The sequence below is a fragment of the Carassius gibelio genome, chromosome A19, assembly GCF_023724105.1.
Source record: "Carassius gibelio isolate Cgi1373 ecotype wild population from Czech Republic chromosome A19, carGib1.2-hapl.c, whole genome shotgun sequence".
NCBI lineage: Eukaryota > Metazoa > Chordata > Actinopteri > Cypriniformes > Cyprinidae > Carassius > Carassius gibelio.
In genome coordinates this window covers 24,150,183-24,177,079 of record NC_068389.1, presented here as the reverse complement: position 1 = coordinate 24,177,079, position 26,897 = coordinate 24,150,183, and the positions used below count along the sequence as shown (strand labels likewise).

Genomic DNA, 26,897 nt, shown 5'->3' with positions numbered 1-26,897 from the left:
GTGGTTTTAAAGTGGTCATATGATGGAAAAGAGGATTTTCCTTGTTGTTATGAAAAATACAATGTAGACATCACAGCTAGGGGTTTAACAGTTCAAGTTTTTCACCAATTTCTCACTTTCTATAAAGAAAATCTATAATAACACAACAGAATGTATAACACAAAGTTAGCATCAGCAATTCATTGTTAAAGTCACATACTGTCACGTTTCTGAACTTTCTGTTTCCTTTTTTGGTCACCTTCCTCCTAGTTTTGGTTAATTGATTCTTCCCACCTGTTTCCAGTTCCCTCATCACCTCCTGATTGTTTAAATACCTGTTCTGTTGAGTTCTCCCTCGTCCGTGATTGTTGATGTGTTTGTATGTAGATGTTTGCAACCTCACCTAAATGTGTAAATGCTAAATGTAATCTTGTATATTGTCTGTATTCTCCCTTCGTCATCAGTAAACTCCTTTTTTGTTCCCGATCCTCCTCTTGCACTTTGTTTTTTATTTAGCACTACCATAGTTTGTAACACATACTGTACACTACCATTAAAAAGGTTGGAGTTAGTGAGATTTTTATCTATAGATTGATCAACTGATTGATCGATTGAAAGTAACTTAATATAATAAATATAAAAGACCTCTAAAGTTCCTCTGTCTTTGTCCCGCTCTGTTGTGCGTCTCATACAAGTGTATTATCACCTGTCCAGCCCCCACTCTTCCCTTCATTTAGACTATCGATCCTTGTGTTTTCTCGTTCTCAGCGCTTTGTGTAATCGAATAGATCCAACACTAGCTTTCTGCTCCGTCTTATAAGACCAGCGTCAAGCTGTCGCAGTCTGTTAGCAAATATGAATAATTAATCAGGCTTTGCTAGATGGGAAAACATACTCGTATACAGGATCCATATAAATGATGATGTATTGTGTCTGTGTATTACGGCACCGCTTTGATGACTTTTCTATAATAAGTGCACTTTGAAGTGAAGATGTGCATCTTAAGGTGAAACGGCGTTATGCATTTACAGAATAATTAGTTGGCAAAAAAGGACAGGAAAGAACAAAACCTGGGCCTCTACTATAGCAGTGCTACTTCATGAATAGGGAGGGGGAAGAATTATTTATTCATTTTGTATTTTTTTTTTATTTTATTTGGGCAAATCGTCAGAACAACAAGCTACTTAACGACTAATGTTAATTTTAATTAACTTAGGGGTGGGGGGTGAAATGCTCGTTTTCACTCAATATCCTGTTAATCTTGAGTACCTATAGAGTAGTACTGCATCCTTCATAACTCCAAAAAGTCTTTAGTTTTATTATATTCATAAGAGAAAGATAGTCTGTACCGATTTTTCCCGGAAAAACACGACCTGCTGGAGGCGTGATGTGTGGGCGGAGCTAAAGAATCACGAGCGCCAGTAGGCTTTTGTGTTGAGAGCGTTTGGAAGCTGTGACATTAACCGTGAGGACAAAACAAACCAAAACAAACCATGGCTAACAGTCAGATTCAGCGTATATTTATGATCCAGAATCAGATCCCGAGTCTGAAACTGAATGAGAGCAGCAGCAGCAACGACTCGCTCCGAGCGGGGCTTGAGACCGGGTCTCTGGCATGGGAGGTGGACGCACTAACAAGGAGGCAGAGATATTTGAAGCAGTTTTACTCACCGCCTGCGGTTCCAACACACGATCGTGACCCTTTTTCGTTGGGACTGCATTATCCTTAAGAAATAAACGATACGCAAATCCGTCGTCAAACTGGGCCTTGTTTGTAAAACAAGCATCTTCGAAATGCAGGGAACAAACAAAAACACTTGCACAACTCTGTTGATGCTCTGTAAAAATAAACTCCATCCACTGGTCCCTTAATGCTGTTTTTTTCTTTGGTAATCTGTGCAGGGTTGTCTTGCCCTGGCAACCAAAAACACACTCCTTTTGTGACATTTCGCGACGCTCTCGCTCTGATCAGTGAATATCTGTTGTGCTCTCATTGCTCTGCTATACGGGAGCGCACGCTCTTCCGGCAGAAGTGCCTCAGGACCCATATAAGGAAATTCCGCTCCATCTAACGTCACACAGAGCCATACTCGAAAAAAACTTTCCGAAACTTGTGACAAACCGGAAGGAGTATTTTGGGAACAAAAATACTCCTTCAAACGTACAACTTTATTTTAGAAACTTTGTCCATGTTTAGCATGGGAATCCAACTCTTTAACAGTGTAAAAAACTCAGTATGCATGAAATAGCATTTCACCCCCCCTTTAACTTTTTCTATTATAAATTTAAGTGATTCAAAATATGAATATCTACAGTTTAAATTTATTCCCTAGCAGTTGTTGTTTATTAAAAATGATAGGACTCGTAGACCCATTTTACTGTATTTTATAGAAAAGAAAAGACTAAGAAACCTTTGAGAGAAACATCCTCCTGCTGTTGCATAATTTAATAAATAATTTGATGCCATGCATACATACACACGTTAATTTGAACCAGTGTAATCCTGCCACATAATATTAATGGTAATGCAGCCTAATTTGATGTTTAATTAATGATTTTAAGGACTTTAAACAAGAATATATTCGATATGCATATAGTGGTGCAGTCAGCGTATGAAACACTTTTTATGGCTACAGCACTGGGAATTTAATTCGCTATGGGAATTTAACTATATGCCTGATTTAACTGATGTTTGTTCAGTCTAGACTTAAACAACGAGATCATATGAGTCTTAAGAGACATGGAAGAAAATGTTCTTCATCCTTTCCACATAGAAATGTTCTTGGCACTAAAATTAGATGTTTTAAAGAAAGGTATTATGTCGATCTGTAGTCTTAAGTCGAAGCATTTTATTGTGATGATAATTGAATCAGACAATCATATGGGATAATAGGATAGGATTGATGTAATCATATTTTCTGGTTAACATCTCTGAAAAAGCAGCAGCTTAATTATGGAGACATTTGGGAATCCAGCCAAAGTGCATTATGAAAATTAAATCATGGTTTTGTGAACCATGTTTTTTTTAATGTATAATAAAGTGTAATACATAGAAAATCTAAATATCTACAGTTTACATGTGAAATGTTATTTTGTTTTCTAGCCAATATGAATTTAAAATCAAAAACAGAATTTATATATGTATATATTAACATTATGATTTTTAAGATGTTACATGTCATTTAATATTTCTTTTGGACTGGACCGGCGAGGAAGCTTTGCGTTGTGAATGGTAGATTACACCTTCATGGTCCGTCAAACTCTTTTATTTGAAAATAGCTTAAAACTGTCATTTTTTTTATTGTGGAGCTACTTTACACTCATCAGTGTGAAGTAATTAAATGTGAAGTAATTTCATCAATTTTGTGCAGATTTAACAGTTTGCACAAAGACAGTGAATAAAAAGGCTGTGTATTTTTTGCGGTTTGTTTCACACAGGGCTCTCTTCACCCTACAGCAGACCTTAAAATTGCTTCCTGTAATCACGACAACTGGCAGGCCATTACAGCATGTCAACAGCAAAGGCTTTTAATGAATAACAATGCTGTCGTATCCTTCATATTGTCACGTAGCTCCAAACACAAGGTGATTTTGGATGCGCCAATGCCACTGGCTCAGCGAATTCAGAATCCCAGAGGAAATTTTTAGTGGCTTCACTTTTATCGCTCAGGAAACTTTGATTTCGTTGGTATGTTTTTATTGAAGTAACAACTCTGAATCTCTCATGAGAAACAAAGTAAATAAAATAGAGACATATTATGACAAATGTTGTTTATAGAGCTATAAAATTAACATCAGATCAAATCTTGGAAGGCTTTAATGAGAAATGTTTGAGATCATATCAGTGTTATTTTAATATTGAGCTACGGTTACAGTTTTTGTTCATATTTTGAATTAGATTTTATTTTTAGTTAACTATAATTACCCTGGTTTGTGATCTTGGTTTTGGTTTCTTAAAACGGTTTATGACATCGCTTGAAAGTGAAGGACGTGTGGGGCCACTAGGGTCTTCTTCCCAGGACTCAGACTTTAGCAAAGACGAGTTTTATATCCATTTAATCTTGTGATAGGGTTAGGGTATGGAAGAAACAGCTGAGCTATTATAGAGATCTCCTCTGTGAATTTACTTTCTTTTGGGCTTTATCTTTAATTATTCGTGAGGAGAACCATGCGGCCCGTCAGCCGGTGTCAGAAGACACTGTTTGACCTTGGCATGAAAAGCCTGCCTCTTTCTGTCTGTCTCTCTGTCTGGAGTGGCAGCTGTACCCTGACAGGAACAACGGTACCTTGCTGTACTTGACATGTTCCTTGGAAGGGTACTGTACCTCTGTCCCTGTGTTTTACCTCTTTTCTCTTTCTCTTTCTCTCCCCTGTTCTTTCACCTCAAAGGTATCGTAGCGCTAGCATAAATAAGAGACAGCGGTTAGAGCGGTAGAGCTAATCTTGCTCCTCTCCCTGAAATTTTCACGCCCTAATCTTGGAGCAGCACTTTTCACTTTCATTCTGCTGCTTAAAAGAGGAAGCTTGTACAAGCACAGAGTTGCTTAAGATAGTCTTTATTGCTTAAGGTGTTTACTGCACCATGTTGTGTCTTTGCTCTGAACAGTACACAGAGAAATTCTGCTGTAGCGCTCAGAGAAAAGTGTGAAATACAGAGAGGGCGAGAGGATGACAGATGTTTGGAGAACACAGAATTGTTTGACTGCGAGCTCCGGCCCACACAAACCATTTTGTAAAAGCCCTGAAAAAGTACTGAAAGGAGTAGTTTATTATTATTATTTATTTATATATTTTTTTGTCATTTACTCTCCCTCAACAAAACAGATCATTTTAAATCTCTATGATTATAGAAGTAATGACAAGTTAACTTTTCCCAAGTTTTGCTGCAGCTTACATACATTCATGAGATGTATGCAGTGTTAATTTAGTATTTTATCTATTAATTTAGTATTTTTTGTTTTTAATTTTTTAATTTTTTTAATGAAACTTTATATTCTTAATTAAATGTCCAAGTTTTGGTAATTTTATGAGCTTATTTTTATTAGATTTTTGTTTAAAAGTTCCTTTTGTTCATCTAAAAGTATTTCAACTTTATTTAAAATAACAACCATTTTGTTTCATAGATTTAACTTTACTTTTAGTTAGCAATAATAAAACTGGCTAAGGAATAGTTTTTTGGTAGTTTTTTTGTTTTTTGATATTTTTTATTGTACAGATATTTTGCACAAATAATGCCAGACTTTTCTTTTTGATGAGATTTCTCTATCAGCTTTTTAATTTTGGTTTCCCTTTCAAGTCCTTACAGTCTACTAACCATTGTTTCAGCCAAAATGCCATACTTATTTCAATACATTTTTCTGTAGTAAAACATAATTTGGTATTAGCCATACTTGAATAATAATAAATCAAAGATTTAAAAGATTATAAAGATTCTGAAATCCTCTATTGATAATGATAACGTAATGTTTCTTAGTGATTTCAAATTAATTTATTATAAAAATAATGATAACTGTATTAAGTCAGCAATATAGGGTTAAAATATTACATATTTAAGATATAGTATAAAAAAGAATATTATATAAAATAACCGTATTTCAGGTGTTTGAAAATTTAGCAATTTTGTTCCTCTCACAAAAGGTTCTAACTTAGCATTTTCATCTCCGTGTTTCTATCAGGATCAGCAGGAATGCAAGTGCAGAGTGAAAAAAGTTACAAATTAAAAAGATAAAAAGCAAAACCAAACAATAAAAAGGTTAAAGGAAATATCTTCAAGTTTATACCAGTAAATAACTGAAGTATAAAATCCAAGCAATAACGAGAATACAAGACTAGAAACAAGACTGACGAACAACTGAGAAAATATTACAAGTAGATATAAGTAAGATAACTGAAGATATGAACCAAAAACAAAGGAGAGAAATCAAGAACAAAATCTACAGCAAGGACACACAATTACAGTAACAGAGAAAGACTGGAATATAGAGCAACAAACCAATAACTGTCTCTATATGGTACAAGACAAACCAGCAATCACAAGAGGAAAACAGAACAATTTTAAGGAAGGAAAGTACAGAGGGCCAGGTGAGCACAATTAAAGAAATGAGATCAAGACAAGGGCAAAATTAAAGGGTGTGATCAAGGGAAACAAGGAGGTGGGAGCAAAGGAACACACTGTAGATGCAAAGACAAAGCAATGTGTTCAAGCACAAGACAGAATTTAAAAAAAAAAAAACATTAAGCAAAGACTACTCAGACAAAGCTGCTAGGGCACAACCCTGACAGTTTCTGCATGTAGTGAGTCAGAGAGTCAAAGAAGTTCAGGTGGAGTACAAGTGCATTGGTGGGTGGGGTTTATAAGTCAGGTGCAAACATAAGCCCTTCCCAGCTCACAATGTTAATAGATAAACTGGAGTCATGTGGATTGAAATGTTTTTATCAGCTGTATGGACTCTCATTCTGACGGCACCCATTCACTGCAGAGGATCCATTGATAAGCGAGTGATGTAATGCTACATTTCTCTAAATCTGTTCTGATGAACAAACAAACTCATCTACATCCCAGACAGCAAGCAATTCTGGCCCAGATCCGGCCCACATTTGGCCCGCGTGAAATCCATGCGGTCCACATGTGGGCCAGATCTGGGCCGAAACTGCTTGCTGTCTGGGATCATGGATTGCCTGAAGATGAGTATTTTTTGTGTAACTATTCCTGTACATTTGTTTGAGTTATTTGTTTGCTCATCATCCACAATACACCTCTAAAGATAATTACAAAAAGAACAGAAGAGTGTGTGAATGCAGATGCAAATTTTTTATTTTACTTTTTTTCAAACCCCAAATTATGAAATATATGACAGACAGAAAAGGCAGACGTCTGGTGGAGAGTGGAGCAGATGCCCCATCTCATCTGGATCTCTCTCTATCTCTGTCTCTCCACCTGCATTTTTAAAAAGCACACACACACACATAGACACAGCAGGTCAAATAGAAATGAAAGTAACCAGGATAAATGTTAAATTCAGCGTTAGCATTGATACACACACACAATTCAATAAGCCCAGGTAGATAATGAAGTCCTAAAGTGTGCAGATAGAGTGTGCGCCTGTGGGATTGTGCGTCTGTCTGTCAGTGTCTTTGCTCATGTTTTGTTTTGTTGCAGAAAAGGGAATATTTGATTGAGACAGACTTTAATAATACATAGGGAATTCTCTTTTGTTTATGTAACACATCTCATGTTCACACACATGCATATTCTTGTGTGAAAGACCTTAAACTTCTTAAATACACAAATATATTTTTAAACATACTTCTAACACATTGCTTATTAAAAATGTAACAGTTAACTGGAATGCTCAATGGGTGAATCTCATGAAAAATGCACAGCTGTTATTGCTGCCTATTTTTAGGAACATTAAGGTTTTTTTTTTTGCATTGGGATTTTTTTTCATGATCATTACTGCAATGCAAACCAGTTTCATTCTTTAAGTTCTGATGGTTTAGATTTTTTTTTTATTGAAATGCTATGCCATTTAACGACTTTCTTAATCACCCCCCCCCCCTTTCTCCAGTATAATGTCTTAAATACAATTTATTATTGTATAATGTTCTTTAGATCAATTAACTTAGACCAAAACTGTTTATGAATATATGGCTTTTTTATTATTATAATTTTTTTTATGATGCCATTGCCATTTTTTTTTAATCTTTTTTTTTTTTTTTTTAATAAGTGATGCTATAAATATGTATGTATATAAAAAAAGAAAAATTGCTCAGGGTTTTGACAATGAAGTTAACTGGACATTAGTGTCAAAATTAGCCCGTTAATGCAGTTTTCTTTTTGCATTAAAATATTAAACACATTTTATGGAGGAGTGAAGCTTGGGCTGGCCACCCCACTCACAACCTCTGCTTCTCTATCTTTTTTCTTGAAAAGAGTTGCATTTATTTAGATGCAGAACGTCTTTATGACAACATCAAATGTGAGATTTTTCAGAAGCGCACTCTGACTTCATGGCTAAAGGAGCGCGGAAAAGATACAGGTGGTGAGCTTCAGTAGAACAACACTGAATTGCAGTCAGATGTTGTCAGGTCATATGTAAGTAAAATAGCCTATAGCCTATCATTTAATATTTAAGCTAGGGGTGTGCGGATCGATCTAAATATCGATAGTATCGTTGCCAACACTGGTATTGGTATCAGATTGATACAATTGTAATTTAATCGATAGTTCAATTTAAATATCTCTCCTCTGCGTTCATTATACTTTGCTCGTGTCTTCTACCTCTACAATCCTGAGCAAATGCTGCTTTCACATCCTGGCCCACTTTGCTACTCCTCCCCCTCCTGCTGCTCTGCTGTGATTCGTTGTTGTGTCGTCACGTGACTCACTGACACAATGCACCTAGGAGCAGCGAACTGAGTGAGTGAAGCTGATAGCACATTGTATGAGAGATCAGGATGGCCGAGAGGAAGAGAAGCGTTGTGTGGAGCTATTTCTATGGCACTAAATGATAATACTGCAACTTGTGATATGTGTAAAAAGAGCATTCGATACTGTGTCAACACACTTGTTTGTTCTTCAGTAATAATTGTGTGCACTTTATTTCACTTTTAAACACGAAAAAGGGGGGATTTTTGTTATTCTTTATCTAATAACTAATAATTTTGTGGACTTCAATACATTAATAAAAAAATATTGGCTAAAGAATTGATCATTCATTCACCTCAGAAATAATGACATACTGCTCTCCCCTACGCAAGTTTTTTTTTTTTTTTTTTTTTTTTATAGTAAAAAGTATCATATTGGTATCGGTATCAGATATACTGACCCTTAATGTATTTGGTATCGATCCGATTCCAAATAGCTTTAGGGGTCAGTATTGCTGATACCGATACCAATATGATATTTGCTATCGGATCAATACCAAATTTTGCAGTATCGCCCACCACTAATTTAAGTGCAAAAATAAACTAAGATATAAGTAGTATTGGTATCAGTGATACACACCTTAGTCACAAAAAATATATCACTAGAAATATTTAAAATATACAGTTTTAGCTGTTACTATTAATTTGAAGATTGAATGTGAAAATATTGCAATATAAAAGTATATTAAAAAACTTTAATGCTAGGTTAATTTCAGAAAAATATGTGATTGCTATTTTTTTTTTTTTTTTTTGGACTGACAGCACAACTGGACATATTACATGCAAAAAAAGTATTTTTTATTTATTGAGATATATTTATTTATATATATATATATATATATATATATATATATATATTAGGATGTTAAGGTATTTAAATTAAATATTAATATTAAGGTAGTAATATAAGGGTGTTTTCAGAGTTGATTTTCAGGGTAGATTTAGGATATTTATTTAAGGATATATTTTTACTTTTTTTACGACACTGGGTGCAATTAGTATGATTACATGTGACTTTTAGCATATTCCTGTTGATTAGTATTTCATGAATGACTTCAAAGCCACAAAAGTTGAGGTCCCCTTTTGTTCTGTTGTTGAGATGCTTATTAAATATTTCACCGAGCTTTTGAAAAAAACTTACGCCCTTAATGATAAACAAGAAGGCATCAAAATAATAAGTGAATTTTTTTCCACTGCATAAAGTGCAAATGTTTCCCTCCTGAAAATCCATTATAATGGCATATAATTTTTTATTTTTTTTTGCAACCGAATGCCTGCAGCATTATAATATTCATGAGCGAATGGCGTGTTAATGTTTGTGTTCCAAATAATTAGCATTTCTCATATTCCCACAGTGGACATTTTGTCTCACATTCCATCTTATTAACACGTCTGATTCCTGTCATATTTTAAGAGTCATGGCTGGATTTGTTTGGAGATTTTTCGGTGGCGTAAATAACCTTCAAAGCACAGACAAGCTTTTGGTCGGCTGAATTTTTCACTCCGTTCTGTTCTGATGAGCCGTCCTGATCTGGGAGGCAGGGGGAAGGCAAGATTACGGCCCGAGCGTCTCAGACGTCTCCCTTGGCCTCTTTATTGGGGCTCTGAATGGGACGTCTGTCAGACGCTTAAAGACATCGGGCTTAATCTTGCCAAGGCTGAAGATCATAAGCCAGTCATTATGCATTTTCTTTTCTTTTTTCTGATTTTTCAGCCACATTTAGAGCATGTTTCCAGCTAAACAGTTCTTTAGGTGGAAATTGTTGAATTCTCAAACTAGTGATACTAACTACCAATTGCTAACTACTTAAAAGTAATTATGAAGAATTCCGTCTTTGTGACATCACCTTATGACATCACAATAAAGAATTCTTAAACAAGTTACACGAACAATTGATTATTTGAATACCAATGATTATTAAATATTACTGTTGATGTTATTAACAAATTATGTAATATTACTTATTACTATATATATATATATATATATATATATATATATATATATATATATATATATACTAAAACTTATATTATTTACTTATTATGTATATCACTTGTATTGTTAAACATTTTGTTTGAACATATGGTAAACTAAAAAAAGATTTTGTGTAGAAACAATTTCCACTCAGAAATAATTACAAAGAAACACAAACACACGCTTGTTTTTGTGAAAAGTGGGGACATCCCATTGGCTTAATGTTTTTTTATACTGTACAAACTGTATATTCTATCGGCCTTCACCAACCCTACACCTACACCTAACCCTCACAGGGAACTTTGTGCATTTTTACTTTCTCAGAAAACCTCATTCTGTATGATTTATTAGCGTTTTGAAAAATGGGGACATGGGTTATGTCCTCATAAGTCACCCTCTCCTTGTAATACCTGTGTCATATTCATGTCATTATACAAAGTTGTGTCCTGATATGTCACAAAAACAACACACACACACACACACACACACACACACACACACACACACACACACACACACACACACACACACACACACACACACACACACATATAAACAGAACAGTGAGTGTAGAACTGTTGATGGCTGCAGGATTTCCCTGAACAGAAGTAATCTCTACAGTTGAGTTCATTTATCATGTAGAGTACACTACTGTACAAACCCATTAAGTGGTTAGTATAAAAGGGCAGCCTGACCCCACTTAATGACATCCCAGTGCTCCGCACATGCCGTGAATTTTAATGTGGAAGCACAGCACACTAAAATAATTTTTATGAAAAAAAGACTTTCCTTAAAGAAATTTCACTAAGCAGAGATCTCATGTTATTGAAAATTCTTTAATGCATCTATACTATAATACGAGTAACATATACAGATGATCTACTATAAAGTATATCAACAAAATAGCTTGTGATGATAGCTCAGGGATTGCCTTTTGCAAAATTTTCGTACTTAGTTTGCTTTAACCACTCATTGAGGAATATTATCAGGTTTGTCAGTGTAATGCAGAGATGATGGAAACACAAATGCATCACATGACTCTGATGTTTGTATTTTGGTAGGACTGTAATGTGAGTCAAATAAGGTTTCTGGTCTGTGTTCACAGGTTATTGGTGATGTTTATTTATATCTCTCAGTAAACCATAATGGTTCCACTGTGCTAGCAATAAAAGATTTTAGAAGTGTGAATGGACTTATGTATTAGATTGTATTTGTCTTAAAGGGGCCGTATTCTACTGTATATAAAATAAGATACTTTTTTTCATGAATTCCATTTATGTTAGTCAAATAGTCTTTATCTCTAATAATTTAATCTCTACACTACAAAATATTTTATATATCTTATGATCACCAAATATGCATTTGTTTGATCAAAAATACAGTAAAAATATGTCCACGTTAATGTGAAATACAAAAAAAAAAAAAAAAGAAAACTTTTATTCAGCAAGGATGCATTAAACTGATCAAAAGTTTATTAGAAAATATAAATGCTGTTGTTTTGTAGTTTTCACAAAAAAGCTGTAAAATTTGCTTTAAACATTCATAATAATAAGAATCATTTATAATAGTGGAGCACCAATAATAATTAATAATAGAGTACCAAATCAACGAATTAGAATGACTTCTGAAGGATTATGTGACAACGAAGATTGGAACAAAGATGCTTAAAATTCAGCTTTGCATCACAGGAATAACTTGCATTATAAAATATTAAATTTGTAAAAAGTTATTTTAAATTGCATTTGTATTTCATTTGAAATGAAATTCCATGAAATGTCTGGTTAGATTTTGTACAGTTTTTCCAGTGTATGGGAACTTTTTTTTTCTGTGGCATTTTTACAGTATTTTACAATTAACATTACACTTGTGTTTTACAGTATAGTGAGCATAAGAGACTTCTGTAAAAAGTATTACAAATCTTATTTAAAATGTTTGATTTAAAGTGTAACTGCTTAAAACCATTTGGATTGCATTTGTAAAAATAATAAAATAAAATGAAAAATACCTAATTTGCAAAGTTTTTAATTCATATTGTTTTGCCTCAGAAATAAGTTTACACATTGTTTAATATAAAATTAATTTTTAATTTAATTAAATTGTTTGCTTATTATTTAGGATGTTTTGTATTTGCGCGAACTGTTGCATGTTTTCTTTATTATTCTAATTATTAGAAAGCAGCTGCAGAAATATCTAAATTCGTAGAAAGTAGATCAGCGTATGTGCTTGTGAGTGAGACCTCCCGGCGTGCCGTTGTCACCATCTCTCTGTGACTTATTTGCTTTTCATTACAGCTTTGCCTGTAGACAGAATTGTTTCATAATGAAGAAATGTATTTAAACTCTGCGTCGTCCCCATTTACTTTACAATCTGAGTGTGTTGTGGGAACAATGTGGCATGAGAGAGACACCAGAGATTGTGACACAAAGAAACGCCCTGAAGATTACACCGATTTAGTTCAAGTCGCATATGGAGAGATATCGGTGTTCGTCAGTGCCTGCTGAAACATTGCCATGTGAAAACCACATTGAAAGCCGTCAAGAAAGTGAGTGTTCAAGCCTCAGAGGCCCCACACTCTGTCACTCCAGTCTGCAGCTTTAACACATCACACCACAACATGCTTTTCCCGATGGGGAAAAAAAAAGAAATGTGTTGGTTGTCATGGAAATCTATAGCCATTTTTCTTTCTTTCTCAGCTTTGAGCGGGTTGGGGTCCGGAGGGAGGGCTGCAGCAATGGTGATGTGGGCAGGGTGACATGGGGTGATGACAGCGGACAGCCGCTGGTATTGATCTGCGATCTGTCATGGCAGCCCACTCTTGAAAAAGCGCTCTAAAGTGTTTCACAACACGCATCTTATTTTTCATTTTCAGCTGCTCTTCTGTTACACCAACGCTCCATGGGCCTGGCTGAGAACTGGACTTTGTGCAGCAGTAAAAACGGGAACTTTTGACTTCAGAAATATATGGAAATCAATAACTAGCCCAAATATTCTCATCATGCTACTTTCCGGCGATACACATCAAGAAAGCTAAGAAAGCTTTTGTCTCATGGTTTAAGATTTACATTTTGCCCTTTTAGAAGCGCCTGCCATGTCGGCAGGGGACTACAGGCTGAATTGTGGCTTTTGATTATGTTATATTTTGGATGTTGAGATACTGGCATGGTCCAAAACGATTTCTTGCCAAGCACTAAATGCATGTAAAAAGAGTTACTCACCAGTTAATCGGTATTGTTTTCAACATTATACGTGACTGTAATTTGTGTTCTTCTAATTTTTGCCTCAGAAGAAAATGTACGGTTTATCTTGGAATCCTATAATTTTTTTTTTTTAAGCTCCACGTGGAGACACGTATATGCAGCATTCTCACCACCAGTCTGAAAATATAAAGAAGATTATCACTTCGCCTTTGTTTTTTTTGTGACAGGTATAGCTTTTCTAAGGGATGTCGGCTGACTCATCTTGTATATTGTGCTGTAGGTGACAAAATTGCTTGTTTGTCACTAATTGAAATAGAAAAAACTGCTAAAAAACTGTATTGTTCTGTGTTTTTACTTATTTGTGGTAAATTAATTATATATGCACGCACACACACACTATTGTAATTCTGTTATAATATATTTTTAAATTTTCTGCATCATTACTCCAGTCTTCAGTCACATGATCATTTAGAAACAATCCTATTATGTTGGTTTGTGGCTCAATTATCATATCATTATCAATATATATTAATACAGGGATGGGGTTAAAAACCAACCTGAAATTGCGTAGAAATTAATGATCAAATTCAGGATCCGTAGGAAAGCTCTTATTAAAATAACTGATTTGTTTTCAGTATTTTAATATTGTCTTTATATTTTACCAGATAAATGTTACATTTAAAAGTATAATTTAGTATGCTTAAGTTCTTTCTTGAGATATAACAATTGATAGCTCTTTTGGAAACATTACATTACTGCAATTGGCAGATGATTTTATCTAAAGTTACGTACAGGGCATTCAAAGTTTACACTTCATAAATTGCTAATGTTGAAAAATTACATTCATACAAAATTACATTACTGCATAAGGAAAAATTCTATATTTTTAGCTTGACACATCTTTCAACTCCCATGCTTATAGTGTGAGACAATGCAACAGCCTATGCATGAATTTGAACGTTTCTTTACTTAGCAGATAAAGTCACTCATTCTTCAGTTTTTCTCATTTGTAAGTCTCTTGGGATAAATGAATACATATAGCCTAATGGTAAGAGTTTATGGTTTGCCCCTTGCAAGGTTTGAGCCTTTTGGTTAAAGCTCAGCTCCTGAACCTCAGAGCATCAAATCTTTGTGTCAATTGGTAGAAATGGGAATTGAGCCCACTCCTCCATTTAAAAACCAGAAAACACCCCGCCTTACAAGGTTGAAGCACCATAGGCCTCTTAAAGAAGCAGCCGTTGTTTTTTTATTTGGTTAAATTCTAAAGCACTTGGTGGTTGGTGTGCATTTCAAGAAGCACAAGAGTTTTATTTATGCACCACGGGCTGATTTCAGCAGCTGAATGCTGCAGATTGACACCAAATTCTCTGCACTTTAACATTGTTTGCCATCACAGAGTTGAACGTTCTCCTCCTCTTTGGTTGCGCTCATGCTCTTTTTGGTTTTCTACAGGGCAAGACTACACAAACAGAAAATGAATGGCATAGAAACTGCCGTGAAAAGAGAAGGGTTGAGAATTGTTTTGTTCTTGAAAATATAATGTTCAACATTTGTCAGCTGTCCTGTCAGAATGACCAGTATTAATTTGGATCTTTGACACATCTTTTGTCCTGAGAACCATGGCTTTGTACTCTAGACCTCTGAAAAATGCTTTTGTTGCTGTTTTCTTAAATGCATTTGTTTTTTGCATTATTGCTTCCCCTTCTAGGGAACTCGTCCTGGAGGACCCTCAGCCCTGCACATTTTGTATGTGTCCCTCATCTAACACAGCTGATTGAACTCATCAGCTCATTAGTAGAGACTGCAAGACATGAATTGGGTGTTCCTGATAAGGGAGACATATAAAATGTGCAGGGCTGGGTGTTCTCCAGGACAGGTTTAAAAACCCCTGCTCCAGTGGAAACTGTGGGGACTGCCACCAGCAGGACTGGTGTCTGAAGCATGTGTGAAACAACTCCAGTCCATTGGCTCACGTAGCCAATGGCGTCAGAGACAGGTGCCTGGAAGCATAAGAGGGTGCCTGCCAAACACTTCACCAATTTCTGTTGTCTTCAGGTTCCACATAGGGGGAATATCTGACCCTTCCATTCTCTGTGGTGCAATAGGCTAGCGCGTTTGTCTGTCAATCGAAAGAATGGCGCTTCGAGCCAACCCAGGGACGAAGGAAGCTTTTGGGGAAGCCGTGGCCTAATGGTTATAGAGTCGGACTTGCAAGCGAAGGGTTGTGAGTTCAAGTCTCAGCCCGGCAGGATTTGTAGCTGGAGGGAGTGCATGTACAGTGTTCTCTCCTCCTTCAATACCACGACTTAGGTGCCCTTGAGCAAGGCACTGAACCCACAACTGCTCCCCGGGTGCCGTAGCATAAATGGCTGCCCACTGCTCCGGGTGTGTGTTTAGTGCTGTGTGTGTGCACTTTGGATGGGTTAAAAGCAGAGCACGGATTCTGAGTATGGGTCACCATACTTGGCCGTACGTCACTGTCACTTTTTTTTATTGGACTTAATGATGCACGCTACTAAGAGGCTTAATTTAGTCTGATCATGCAAAGGACAGAAGGCATCCAGTGGCAGATTAGATGATCACTTTCAGGCCGGTCATGAATTCTCTTCCCCCAGGAGTCTCCCCTTTCTTCCTGACCTCCACACGGAGTTAGTGAGATTGTGTGACAAGCCATGTTCAGTTCAGCTGCATCTTTTTCAGCATGAGGATTATGCTGTTGTTGAGGGAGTGGCTGAGTGTGGATTTGCAAAGATGCCCTCTGTGGAGAGGATGCTCACGAATGTTACAAGCTTATCAAGTTGACTTTCTCAGAGACCCAGATGAGGGCAGGGTTTGTCCCCTGGGGCAGTAGAACTTCACAGAACTTTGCCACACCACAGACTTGGCTCTATGAGTCACTAGGCAATGGTTGTTACAGAGGTGAATTTGTGGTTAAATCTCATGGACATCAGGAAAGAGGTGAAAGACTTTCATCTTGATGCTCAGCTGTTGCCTTCTGGGATTTACAACAGCTTTGAAGAGGGGGTGGTCGAGAGGTTTGGGGAGGTGAAGGTGTGGTCCGCTGCTTTACAGGAAGTTCATTCCCCGCCATCCCAAGTCTTTCTCTAAAACCTCTTAGGGTGCTGGTCCCTCTCGATCTGAGGATCTAAGGCAGAATCAGAAGAGTAGCGTGACCACTCATTCCCCTCCTTTCTCTAGGACATGGGCGCAGAGGCAGGCAAGTGTTAAGAGACACTGTTTACATTTACACTGGACTAATATTGTTCTCACGTGTTTCTCTTGTTGGAGAACCATTGACTGAAGGTCCGATCTCTCCCTTGTGATGTAGGTTTTCAAGTGCTCTGTTGCCAGGCTGCCCCCTTATCAAAGTTTTTGAAGTACGCAGCCCCCTGAGCCTCTTCTGCTGTTTCCACTTGGGTTGATTAAAAAATGGTCTACTTCTTTTAACCCTTAAGTTTAGTTAGGTAGTAGGGCTGGGCTGCCCCCTTTCTACTGGGTTTTTAAGTGGGCGGTCCCCCTTAGCCATGCTGATTTGACTCATTGTAACAGACTTCTGAGGATAGCTTTGTTCTTAGGTAGGTTAATGAGATTAATGCCTATTTTTAATGCCTATAGGTTAATGCCTATTTTTCTGCGTTATGTTATTGGCCCCTGGTGTCAGTAGCTTGCCCCCTTTCTGAGGAAAGGTTTGATGAATGTCTGCCACTTTTCTTGGTGCTCTCAAACCAGGTGAACAGGTATGCGGTGTGGAATGGCTGAGTGGGCATTCCATTCACCATAGGGTCTGCTAGAGGACACAGCGTGAGTTCCCTAGAAGGGGAATGTCCTGGGTTACACATTTAACCATGGTTCTCCCGAGAGGGAATTAGATCCTGTGTCCCCTCATCTAGGGCTCGCCTGTTTTCGCATATCCTTCAGACAACCAAGTTGGTAAAGTTTTTGGCAGGTGCCTTCTTAAAGTTCTGGGTGCCTGCCTGTGAAATTAAGGGCTACTTGCTTAACATGTACTTCAGACACCAGTCTCCATAGTGTCTGCTAGATGAGACAGAATCTTGTTCCCCCTTTTGAAGAAATGGTGGTTACATGTGTAACCAGAGACATTTTTATGCAAGGCAAGGCAAAGCAAGGCAAGTTTATTTATATAGCACATTTCATACACAATGGTAATTCAAAGTGCTTAACATAAAAGAAAGTAAAATAGTCAATGATGAACAATAATAAAAAAAATAAAAACAAGCAATTTTAAAACTTTGGAAATGATTTAAAAATTGATTTATTTAAAATTAATTTAAAACAGTTAAAAATAAAAAATGATTTGACAAAATACAGTGAATATGTAAGCTTTTTTCCACAGTAACCTAAGGTTGTTTTGGGCCTGTGCACAGACCTTTTGTTTTGATTAGAAATTTTGATTAGTGATAGGAAAGAAGACACATTTCCACTTACTATATGTTGTATAAGAACATATGAAAATTCTCTTTGGGAGAGTATTTAACAGAAATTTCTTGTTTCCAAGACCTTTATATTGAAAATAATTTTGCTTAGAACCAGATGTCACATTGTATGGTCCTGGATTGCTGAGCGTTTTCCATCTCTTAGAGCTTCTTTTTGATACTGTATGTTGTTGCCCATATCCTCTTTCTGCATTGTTTTTTCTTTTTTTGTGATCAGGAAGTGAAATTTGAGGAGTTAATGGAGCATTTTCTGGCTCTCCTCTCTTCTGCTGTATTCTTATGAGGGAGTCCACCCTAATCCCACAAATCATGCCTTCGTTGTACTATTCATTTCTCCCCACCTGTGCTCTGATGCTGTGCTGGCCTGCACACGTTTTTATCATGACTAGAAATACAATGTTTGTCTGGGAGTCTTGGATGGAAATTAGATTATCTTGACATGTGAAGCGGGAGAGCCCATCTTCTCAAAACAATGAGGGGTGAATTCAATAAACTGCTGCTTCACTTCAGCACTTCATATTTTAGCACAAACCCCTGCGTCTTAATCACAAACCACCCACAATATGGTTTAAATGGCTGCAAAATGCACTGAAATAATGCTGTGGCTTGAATATTTCAGTTATAGTAAGTCACCATCATTATTTTGATGGTAGGGTCTCAAACTGTCACGCCTATTGACAGTTGGCTAAAAGTCTGATGCATATACAGTATGACACAAGTGGAAACATTTCAGGAGTGTCGGAGTCGTCATCAGAGTGGTTAAATTCTACAGTATTTCCGTGAGACGTGTGTGTTGTGTACTTTAAATCCCCTCACGAAAGAGGAAAGCCATCGTGTTTACAACTGTGATGACGAATGCTTATCAGAATCAACTAAACGATGGATTTTCAAAAGTATGTGAAATATTTAAAGTTCACAACATAGTCTTTAAATATGTCAGAGGGTTTTACACACCGGTCTGTTATTGTGGTGACATTTCCATGCCACGAAATGTGATGATGAATTAAACTAACTATGTTTGCTGCCATAAATTCCAGATCTTTCTGAAGGTCTGGCTATGCAAGACTAGGGCAGCTGTGGCCTAATGGTTAGAGAGTTGGACTTGTAATCCCAAAGTTTGCGGTTTCGAGTCTCAGTGCCAGCAGGAGTTGTAGGTGGGGGGAGTGGAGCAAGTCACTGAACCCCCAATTGGTCCCTGGATGCTGGAAAATGTAGCTGCCCACTGGTCTGGGTGTGTTCAAGGTGTGTGTGTGTGTGCACATTCCCTAATAACTGCTGTGTGTGTGCACTTGGATGGGTTAAATGCAGAGCACTAATTCCGAGTATGGGTTACCATACTTTTCAGATGTCACGACTAGGACAGCAACAACTAATTGATAAAATCGATTATTAGCGATAATTAAAATGATTTCTCATTATCGATTAGTCGGGTCTGCTAGTGCACATATACAACTGAAACGGGTTGCATCAAATTACAGCACTGAATAATGCATTTCTATGGACAAAATGGATCTACAAATATTGGAGGAAACAGAATGACCTCCTGCAAGAAAAGTATGTGATCCAATAAATAAGATAAACCTTTATTTTAAGCTTCAAGCTGATGCATTAGCGTAATCTTTTACAGATACCTGTGTGCGTCCTCAGGGCAAAACACTTTTAGTTAACGGTCATATCCTTATCTGTTAATGTCACAAATTCATGCAAGCCTTTCCATTTTTGCATAAACCCTGACAGTCTGCGTTAAGTTGAAATCTTTACTGAAATAGCGCCAGCACGGCGGACGTGCGTGTTAAACAGACGGAACATAGAGATGTGAAAGAGACAACATTCAGCACTGAAGCAAGCACTGATTACTGAAGGTCTGGAATTCATGGCAGCTTTCACTGCAGTTGTTAGATGGTATTCTGCATTCCTTGGTTGTAACTAGTGGTTATTTGAGTTACTGTTGCCATTATATCATCTCTTACCAGTCTGCCCATTCTCGTCTGACATCAACAGCAAGCCGTCTTCACATCTACATGCCTAAATGCAGTTAGCTGCCATGCTGCCATGTGATTGGCAGATTAGCAATTTGTGTTACAAAGCGATTGAACAGGTGTACCTAATAAAGTGGCCAGTGAGTGTCTATATATATATATATTAGGGGTGTAACGGTTCACAAAATTCACGGTTCGGTTCGATACGATACACTGATGTCACGGTTCGGTTCGGTTCGGTTCGATACGTTTTAGATACAGCAAAATGTAAAAACATCTCAACTTTTCAGAATGCCGCAAGCGCACCGCGGGTCATGTGACAAGAACTGACCAATCAGCTTCATCCTTTCCCGTAACAACGTTGAGAGCTCAGCCAAGATGAAGGATCAGCTGATCATAGTTGTATATGGATTGCAATTTTGAAATAAATTTAGTAGCAGCGCTACTGCAAGCGATTTTTAGAGCTGCAAATCCATTTATCCTTCGCTGAAATTTCCGCGTCTCATGGAGAGAGCACGTCATTGTTGCTTAGCAAAGACAGACGCCTCATGAGCGCTTCTGCCCAAGCGCTTTGGAAAGGAGGAGAAAGACGCGCTTAGCGTTTTCCATGCGTTTTTAGGCACGATATGTGAACGGCCCCTAAGGCGCTCGCTCACTCAGCACGCGCTGAAGGCTCGTTGCAAAATGTCGAATGCCTTTAACAGACCAGAAATATAAGATCCTAAAATAACCAACAGGTCTGGTGTTTGGGTTGGATTCCCTGTAAGCTATAGTGTCTAAATGCTGCAGGGATAGTTTGCTGCGTGCATGTTTCTCCTTTTTTTCGTCTTTTCCCAGATAGTACTGACGCATATATCCCAGATATTCCTGCTGGTGTTTTTTTTTTTTTTTTTTTTATTCCCGCTGGTGTACCCTGTCATGTTGCAGATGCGACATACCGTTGTTTTTTTATCCACCACTCTCTTGCCATCACCATTATAGCTTAAAGGGAATCCAAAGCGCACCCAAACACCAGACCTGTTGGTTATTGGAGGATCTTCTCATTTCTAGTCTGTTAAACGCATTGGCTATTTTGCAACGAGCCTTCAGCGCGTACTGAGTGAGCGAGCGCCTGCTGAGTAGCCTAACATAAACATATAAGATGGTGTTTTTTTCTTCTTCGGGAGTGTCAGGGGCGTTGCCTGTTACGTTGTTTGGGTTATTGGGCTACCTTGTTGAACGCATATCATTATATTTCTCTCTCTCTCTTTTTTTTTTTTTTCAAATATAATTAATTACTCCAACGAACCGTTCGGTATACATAATGCGTACCGCGTACCGAACCGAAAGCGTCGTACCGAACGGTTCAATACGAATACGTGTATCGTTACACCCCTAATATATATATATATATAAATTTATACACACACAATATATTAGGGCTGATAAGCGATTACAATTTTTAATCTAATTAATCACATGAGGTGGTGATTAATGAACCTAATTAATCGCACATTAAATTTGGAGAAATTACTCTGAAAAGATCATTTAAAGTAATTGTTGTGCAAAGCATCAAACGGAGATTACAAAAAGTAGGTTCAGCAAGAAATATTTTGTTTGATCAAATTCATTACATATACTCTTTTGGACCATGTGAGTAAATGATGGTTGGGTGAACTATAACTTTCATGGTAAATATCTTAATGATTAAGTCATCGAGTCATTTATTCATTCGTTTGATTCGTTTAGGAGTGAAGTAAAGGGTTCTTTATGAATGGTTCATTGAATCATTAGGCTTGATCGACTTGAAGCGGGTCATCAGCGTCAGACCCACCTTTGTTTGACATCAAAGAACCGCAAGAGCTTTGGAGAGCAGACGACTCCTTGTGCTTTTGAATCGCTCTCGTGGTACTTTGATGTCATACACCGATCGGTCTGTGTAGCCCCACTTCAAATCTATTGTAACTATGGCCAATGGTTCAACGTGCCAAATGGATCACCCAGTTCATTCAAAACGTGGATTAAGAAATGAAATGCCGCTGTGGGTTGCTCGGGGATGAACAGTTCTGACTGTTGTACGTTATATATACTCTGGATAAATCACTCTTTGAGTGGAAGTGCTTTCCTGATTAGACGAGGGAATGTAGGAAGTCTTAATTTTGCATAAACTGTCCTCACCAAAGCACAAATAATGGAAAAGAGAGTTGAATATTGAAGTGTAATAAGCGTCACAAGATGACAGATTGTGGAAAAGAACATTCAAAGTGCTTTTCATATTTAAACAGTTTCGAAGGGCTCTAATTATCATTAAGATTAAATGGCCAGGGTTTACTGGATAAGTTTCTGGAATGCTCCAGATTACTCTTGCATTTGATTGAGCAATTTAATCATTGCACTTTCCAGATTATGTGGATGTTTAACATTTTATGAACATTTGGAAATTATTGTCTTCTTGCCATCGCCTCTGATATTACCGTTGCAATACTGTTTTCCACTAAGTACATCATTGAGTTGCAAACCCACATTTTCACTATAATGCAATGTATCACGAGTACCCACACTCATACAAGAACTCATTAATGTGACTAATATCCCAGCACCCCACTGTGTCCCACAACAACAAAGGCTTCTATGCGTTCAAAGAGCTCATTTACACACTTTAATGTCTAACAATGCTTGCCTCACAATCAAAAATATCCACCAATCACAGAGGAATGTCTATCAGATATTATTATAAGCACATCCAGTTAAATTAAAGCATGGCCAATGGAAGCTATTTCACAGTCCACTGATCAGTCAAAATACGCTTGGTACAGATGACATCGGGCAAATAGTGGGACTGTTATCTGAGCTTATCGGAACCTGATTTTCACATGGATAAACCTTCATTCTAACTAGATAATGATTTGTCTAACTCTCCCTGTCTCTATCTCTCTTAACAGAAATCGAAAAGGTCCAGAAAGATGAAGACAAAGAGGATGAGAAGTTCATTGATGTAGTCATCAACAAGAACATGAAACTGGGACAGAAGGTTTTGATCCCTGTGAAACAGTTTCCCAAAGTAAGTACAGCAAAGCTTTTTTTCAGTGTCCAATGTATGATATAGTAGTTACAACTAGAACAAATCAGATTAAGAGATATGTAGAATTACATCACTTGCTCACCAGTAGTTCCTCTGCAGTGAATGGGTGCCGCCAGAATGAGAGTCTACATTAAATCAATAAATGTCTTGTGTAAGAAAAAAAAAATCCATGATTAAACCACTGCTTCCATTTAAAATATGAGTCCTCTAGACATAATATTTCTTTCTCCAGTGAAAAAAATGTCTAATCTGAATCAGGAGAGAAATATGCATAGATCAAGCATAGTTTTTGATATCAAGACGACGGAGGAGAGACTCTTTCACTTGAGGAAGCGTTATTATCGATTGTGGACTAGTATTTTGGGCAAAATCAATGGTTTACAGTTAAACACACAACTTTTAATTTCACAAAATGTTAATTGATGGACTGCAGTGGTGTGGATTATTGAGATGTTTTTATCAACTGTTTGGACTCTCATTCAGATGGCACCCATTCACTGTAGTGAGTAAGTGATGACGTCATTCTAAATTTATCCAAATGTGTTCTGATGAAGAAACAAACTCATCTATGACTTGACGACTAGGGTTTCAGTAAATTTTCATTTTTGTATGACATTTTGAATATTTTGCGGTGCTGGTGAAATCATTGCTTGATCATAATATTTTTTTAAATACCCATTGGCAATTTGTCAAAAAATCTAAATAATTTCCTAAATGCAGTGTTATAGTGTAGAATAATTCAGTTGTTGTTTTTAGACTCAGTGACAGAAATTCTTGATGTTTATCACATTTTTTTTCACAGCTAATAACCTTTGTGCCTTTCATTTGTTTAACATGCTTTCACATGATTCCACACGCAAGCGCTTCCCTGTACATACAGACCACAGTCATTCAAGGATGAAACGCACTTCACAGTGCAGCTACATGTTAATATGAACCAACCCATTCTCACTCCAAAGGCGTCAAAAACCGAAGCATGGTCAAGCGCCCCTAGCGTCACGTTTATGACGCCAAATGTGCCTCTCGGCGTCGAATATCGAAGCACTGCGACCTTCATTGCTTTCAGTGGGAAACTTTTGGCGTCAGAATTCGACACGAGGGCATGAGATGTTTATCGCTATGAAACCACGTTCAAGAAGTCTCATTCAGCACACATCGCGATACTTGCTATCAGTGACAGTTCCACAGTTTGGGTGAGTAGTCGTAATTACGCTCTTTTAATGCCTTTTTAAAATGTATTCTGTCTTCTTTATTAATCAGATTAGTGCCATATGTTTAATCGCTGTATTATATCGGTCATCCGCGGCTGTCTTTGAGTTTCATTGCGTTTAAATAAATGAACACAGCTGCTAATTAGTCTGGCTAAACTCTATCTGTCACGTGACGTGCCATAGACATTCGATCCGTTTTATATTAATTATTAATTATTATTTATTAATTTCAGGATCAATGATGTAAGTTGTATTTGTAGTAAAATCATGGTAATCACGACACTTACAATAGTAATAAATGAAATGTGAAGTTAAAACACATTAAACGGGACATTAGTAACTATAACTGTAGTTTTACTATGGTATATTAATAATCAGTACAACAATACAATAATCACCAAACCAGCTATGTTTGTATCACTGTAATGTTAGTGTTTTTATGTGCTTTTATATGACAGATATCACAGTAATCACATGTTCTGTACCATGCTTTTAATACCTTTTAATGTAAATCTAAAAATAAAATAATAAAATAAATCAATTTAATAAATAAATAAATAATAAAACATGTATTTTTCCATCTTGCAGTTTATTCATATCAGTTTTTATATATATATATATATATATATATATATATATATATATATATATATATACTAGGGGTGTAACGGTTCACAAAATTCACGGTTCGGTTCGGTTCGATACACTGATGTCACGGTTCGGTTCGGTACGGTTCGGTACGTTTTAGATACAGCAAAAAGAAAAAATTGGCAGATAAATTTCCTTGATTTTTTAAAAAATGTTTTATTTATTAAAACTAACAAAGTATGTGTTTTTTTTTTTTTTTTTTACATTGAACAATGATGGAGCTATTCTTTACCCATCTTCTATGGTGTTTTCTTAGCAGCATACTGTATAAAACAAAAATAGCTCCTTATAATTTTTTTTTTTTAATTAAATGTAATATTGTTGTAGTAGTAATGAACAAATACAAAGATGTAACTCTTTTTATATGGAACTCTATAACTCTTTATATTGAGTGTGTTTTTACTCAATTGGTTCTCTATTTGGGCTTATGTTTTTTGGAACAAAGCAGGAATTACGGTCTGGCTGAAATGGGCTCGTGAAGGAATATTGTAATGGGGCTCAATTACATTAAGCATGTTCTTAAAACCTGCGTTTTCCACTACAGAGTAAGGTCTCATATCCGCGGCTATAACGTAAATGCACCATTCGCTGTGGTGATGTCCGTATACGGAGCCCGGGACGTCACCTGTAGGAGAAAAAAAAGCAATCCGTGGCGACGGTTTTGCAATCCGTCCCCTCAGTTTATAAACCGTACTCACGAATTCATAAACTGTTCACTCGATTTAACAAATCGTGCCCACGAATTTCCAATCCGTGCACTCAGATTTTGTAAACCGTACCCTCGGTTTTTGAATCCGTACCCACAAATTCATAATCCATGCGCACGCTTTCGCAATCCGTTCCCTCGGATTTGTAAACCGTACTCACGGATTCATGCAGCAATCTCCTACGTGTTAACATACAGTTTTATTGAATATTATTATGTGGAATAGGTTTACAGCAAAGTGTCTTAAGTGATTCTCTATCAAGTGTAGTACGAGGTGGAATACAAAGATTTAATAAGAAAGATGCGCATTCAAATCTTGTTCAATTGCTGATAATCTATAATAGCACTTGATTATTATTGTGCAATAAACCTGGCATTGTGACTGACTCTGGAGTAATTTTTTCCTCTTTTGTAAGTTATTTTGGATAAAAGATTCTTATGCATAACCTGTTTAATAATATATAATAATGATACAAATAAAAAGAAAGTTATTTTTTATAATTTTAATTTGTAGGCTAAATAAATGAGTACAAGACAGTAAAAATGTTTGTCATAAAATAATTTGTGAATTGCTTTATTTTTAAATAACCTTTGACAGTTTTGGAAATGCTTGTGTACAATTCTTTCTTAACATGAATACTTATTTTTGTGATTTTATTATACTAAGCTCCACCCACCTCACCCCACCTGCCGGAGTTAGATGCATGTTTCACTGTTAAGTGTAAAATGCGTGTCAGTTTTCAAATCCGAGGGAACGGATTGCGAAAGCGTGCGCACGGATTATGAATTCGTGGGTACGGATTCAAAAACTGAGGGTACGGTTTACACAATCTGAGCGCACGGATTGGGAATTCGTGGGCACGGTTTGTTAATCCGTGGGTACGATTTGTTAAACCGAGTGAACAGTTTATTAATTCATGAGTACGGTTTATAAACTGAGGGGACGGATTGCAAAACCTCTCCTACAGGTGACGTGCGGGGCTCCGTGGTACCGAGCCTTCAGCGCGTACTGAGTGAGCGAGCGCCTGACTGAGTAGCCTAACATAAACATATAAGTTGGTGTTTTTTTTTCTTCGGGGGTGTCAGGGGCATTGCCTGTTACGTCGTTTGGGTTATTGGCCTACCTTGTTGAACGCATAACATTATATTTCACACACCTTTTTTATTTTCCAAATTTAATTAATTAGTCCAACGAACCGTTCGGTACATAATGCGTACCGCGTACCGAACCGAAAGCCTCGTACCGAACGGTTCAAT

General features: G+C 36.9%; 1 protein-coding gene across 1 annotated transcript in view; it reads left to right on the top strand.

The window, feature by feature from the left end:
* Positions 1-26,897, top strand: part of LOC127935476 (KH domain-containing, RNA-binding, signal transduction-associated protein 3) — a 127,675-nt gene that overhangs the window by 49,339 nt on the left and 51,439 nt on the right. Inside the window, exon 2 of the mRNA XM_052533377.1 lies at positions 22,936-23,054. Within this exon, the coding sequence (XP_052389337.1) occupies positions 22,936-23,054 (119 nt within the window). The remainder of the gene's footprint in view (positions 1-22,935; positions 23,055-26,897) is intronic.